This window comes from Crocodylus siamensis, chromosome 2 (assembly GCF_052110815.1).
Source record: "Crocodylus siamensis isolate JL-2025a chromosome 2, ASM5211081v1, whole genome shotgun sequence".
In the NCBI taxonomy this organism is placed as follows: Eukaryota; Metazoa; Chordata; order Crocodylia; family Crocodylidae; genus Crocodylus; species Crocodylus siamensis.
Window position 1 is genome coordinate 167,370,835 of NC_143396.1, and position 4,456 is coordinate 167,375,290.

At 47.4% G+C, this 4,456-nt stretch overlaps 1 protein-coding gene across 1 annotated transcript; it reads right to left on the reverse strand.

The window, feature by feature from the left end:
* Nucleotides 1-2,892: 2,892 nt before the first annotated feature.
* On the reverse strand, nucleotides 2,893-3,831 carry LOC149871137 (olfactory receptor 5J3-like). Its single transcript, XM_090034572.1, has one exon. It carries the CDS (start codon nucleotides 3,829-3,831, stop codon nucleotides 2,893-2,895), a length of 939 nt encoding a protein of 312 aa, XP_089890698.1.
* Nucleotides 3,832-4,456: the final 625 nt, after the last annotated feature.

Consider the following 4,456-nt stretch of genomic DNA (forward strand, 5'->3'; position numbering starts at 1 on the left):
ATGGGTCCTGGGCAAGCTGATGCCTGCCATTGGGCACTGTGTGCTGGTGTAGTGGGCATGTACTGACTGCAGCAGGGCCTGACCCATAGGCCTGACAACTGCCTTCTATCCCATGGGCACCATTTCCCCATGCTGCAGGCACGTGCTAGCTCCAGCAGCCCTGCAGGCCACTGGCCTGATCCTAAGGATATGTCCCTGCAGCTGCCTGGCCTCTGGGCATTGCACCCATCTGCTGTGGGTATATGCCCAAATCTGACAGCATCCAGAGTCCCTGCCAGAGACAGCTTTGGTAATGGCAGCATCTTTGACTATAGGGAGAGCAGCTTGGGGCCTAAGCTGGGCAGTAAGGGAGACTACCAATCTCATTGTGGTCTGGGGTGAAGCTGAAGTTCAGAGATAGTTTGGCTGGGGCACCCAGTCAAACTCTCACATTTATGAGGAGATGGTGGCTCACATGTGGAAGCATGGCCATGATCTTTCCAGGAGGCAGTGCCACATCAAGGTGAAGGCCATGCAGACTTAGTGAGTCTACATGATGTATCATAATTGCCAGTCTGGGGTTGCCTGCAGGATTATGCTCTGAATGCCAGAGCTGGACTGTCCAGGGACCAAGCCCATTGGCAACACATCCACTTGAGCAAAAACAAGCTGCCAGAGCCCCTGATGTGTGTCATTCCTGAGGAGTATTCACTGGAGAAGGGTCCCTTAGGCCAGAAGCAGCAGTGTGCTCTCCTTGTCCTTATCCTTCAATGTGGATAGCTCAGGCCAGCACCTGCCTCAGCAACTCAGGTATATACCTGCATTGGGGAGGACAGACCAGGGATGGAGAGGCCTGCTGGGGGGCGGGGGTGTGGAGGCATCACCAGCTCTGCATCCCAGCCAGGCGGGAGCCCCTCAACCCCTGACCCCAGCCAGCACAGACTTGGTGCCATGGGAGCAAACTGCCTGACCAACAGAAAGAGAAGCAGGGAGAGTTGGTCCAGAGCAGCCATGGCAGCTGCTGCCAGAAGCCAGTCCTGGCCCAGGCTGGGTAGGGGATCAGGGAAACAGGCTGCCTGTGACAAGTGCCAAAAAGACTTCCTGCCCCTGTGGGACAGGGGGCTCAGCCAGTGGCTGCCTATGGCAGGGCTTTCCTGGCCACCTTACCATGGTCACTAAGCACCTGTGTGTGAACAGCCCCTGATCTGAGGCCAGGCACCAAACACCTCTTCAGTACATTGCATGATATCTTTGAAATCTTACAAACTGTCACAAAGAACCTCTCTGCCCTTGCTTTATAGGTCTAGCAGATACATGCGGGGGAGAGGCACCAGACACCACCAGGAATGCACCTTCAGAGACACTGCCACTGTAGGCTGGTGACCTCCAAATATGCCGCTTCCACTAATACTGCACTCAAGGCTGCACCCTCCTGCTGAACCAGCTGGTCACCATGGTATAGGAGCAGCTTAGGGACCTGGTGTGCCTAGGATGTCGTGCACGAGTAGTAGAGGGACCAAGAGGACTTCACCTTCCAAGACTAGGTCTTTGCCCTAGAGGAGAGGTACATTGCCCTAGTCAAGAGGATGCTGGAGGTGCAGGAGAAGCAGGCTGCCATTGTGGCACAGGCAGTGGAAACCATGGAGCTAGACCACTGGGTGCTGGACAGTACCCTGGCCCTGGAAGTCACTTTCATGCTGCTTGCCATCCAGCGCCATCCCTGGCCCTGCCGGCCACTTGGTAGCTGCCTGCTGCCCAGTCCAGGGCTCCAGTCCTGCTTACTATCTGGCAACCATCTGGCAGCCATCCACCACCTAACTGCTAGCCCCAGCCCTGCCTCCAGCCCCACCTGTTGACTAGCTCCCTGTGGTCCCCTGTCAAGCTCCCCAGTGGGCTTTTGGAGTAGGTCTAATGACACCAGCTGTGACCATGGACCCCTGCCCCTGCTTCTAACTTGGGTCCCTCAGAAGTCGGGCTGCCCACTTGAGCCGCCACTCACCACTCATTTGCCCACCATGTGGTCTTTGAATGGGAGATGACCCCAGCTGGGCTCAGCCCCATAAAGGAGGAGGGGGATCAGGCTGGATGGTACCAACCCTCACTCCTGACCATTCCCTGGGCTCCTGGTCTTGCCTTGATATCCCTAGCCACAGAATTCTGAATCCTGTCTTCTGACCCTGTTGGACCTCCTTGGAGGTTACTGTCCAGTATAGCTCAGTTTTGGACACTGGAGAACCAAAAGATTCTAAAGGAGAGGGAGAAGAATGCACTTAAGGATGCATATAAATCATCCCACATGAGTTTGGGTACATGGTTTAGGTGCAAAAGAGAAAGGAAGTTCACACATGCCTTCCACTATGAATGTGTCATATTACATTGCCATGGAGAAGAGATGCACGAGGGCTTCTACAGACTGTATTAGAGGGAATGACATTCATAGCAATTGGTTCTATATCTATCACTCTATTATCTGAATAACATATATGCATCAAGAGATTTTAAACTCAAAATTTACCTCAAAAGGAGAAAAGTTACAAATAACAACAAAAAATGCACAGGGAGAGAAAAGGGTAACTTTTTTTAGAATTGCCCATTTGACTTATACATCACAGTTCCAATTTCTAAACTGCCTTGACCACTCAGCTGCATTTGAAAATTTTACAAAGCAACCCCCCCAAATTCCATTAGAACACTGGCCTCCCCAAGTCCCAGTCTAGTATTTAGGCAAATCACCATCTTTCTTACACTTATTTATTTAAGAGATTTATATCCTGCCCTATCCAAAAATGTCAATCTCTAAATCACTAAAATGTATAAATAGCTGACCCTCTCCAGTACTGTTTAGTCTGTGAAACTTGCTGGGCTCAAGGTGGAAAACTGCAGTTGGCACCAAGTGAATACATACAACTGTGGTCACCAAAGGAAAAAAAATCTGCCTATCTGCTTCCTCATGGCATTCTTCACCTCCTTGTTCCTCAGGCTGTAGATCAATGGGTTCAGCATGGGGATGACAATAGTGTAAAACACAGAGACCAGCTTGTCTTGCTCCACTGCATCCATCCCTCCAGGCTGGACATAGATGAAGGTCAATGTCCCATAGTAGAGCACAACGGCTGCCAGGTGGGAGGCACAAGTGGAGAAGGTTTTGTGTCTGCCTGTGGATGATCTCATCTTTAGGATGGTTGTAACAATATAGGCATAAGAAATGAGCACAATCATTCCATTCCCTACCACCACAAAAGATGAGAAGACATAGAGTACCACTTGGGACGTGTAGTTGCTTGAGCAAGAGAGATGCAACAACTGAGGAATGTCACAAAAGTAAGAGCTGATTTTATTAGGGCCACAGAATGAGAGTCTGAAAGTGCAGCTGGTATGGACAAGGGCATTTACCAAGGCCATGAGATAAGATACAGCCACAAGCTGAATACAAAATCTCTTGGTCATGGCAACTGTATAGAGCAGAGGCTTGCAGATTGCCATGAAACGATCATACGCCATCACTGCCAAGATATAACACTCAGCTGTAGCATAGAGTGTAAAGAACCACATTTGGATGGCACAGGCTGAGTAAGAAATGTTTTTGCCTTTTACAAGGAAATCATACAGCATTCTGGGGGTAATGATGGAGCTATAGCAAATATCAATAAAGGATAGATTGTTGAGGAAGAAATACATGGGAGACTGAAGGATTGGGTCAACATTAATCAGTACTATTATGCCAAGATTGCCCATCAGCGTGAGTAGATAAATCAACAAGAAGAAGATGAAGAGAGATATCTCCAGATCAGGGCGATCAGTGAATCCCAAGAGAATGAACTCAGACACCTGGGTTCTATTCTCTATTCTCATCTTTCCAGCAGAGTTCATCTGTGAAGAAAGGGAAGAAAGACTAAATTTCAAGAAGAATTGATTGTCATAAATAGGTGCAATGTGAAAAAGATGACCTATATAAAAGAATATAGGTAGTTATATTTGGGCTAGATTCACATAGGAGTCATTTTTTGGGGATCTCACTAGTCAATAAGTCTTTTGTTCAATATAGCTGTTCAAAATGACTTTATTTCAGGATTATCACTACTATGTTCAAATTTCAAGCAGAAAAGCAGAAGTGTTAACTAAAAATATTATTTTACAATAAACATAATAAAAATAATGTATTGCTTGATTAAATTATTATTTTTGCAAATATAAAGTAATAGCCCTGTCCCATTTTAGTTACTAAATGACTGCTTTGAACCTGTTGCTCCTAACATCCATATTATTGTACTAGTTCCAATTATATTAACATATAGATCTATGCACCATGAAAGAATTCATTTCTGGAGCAGTAGGGTAACTAGGATGGACTAAGCAGAATTTGAATTCCAGGTATCAGTTTAGAAAGTGTGCCATACTGGCATTGCCTGAGGAGCTTGTACAGTGACAGTAGCAGCCAGGGACCATAAATTTCCATATTGAACTAATGGCTCTCACC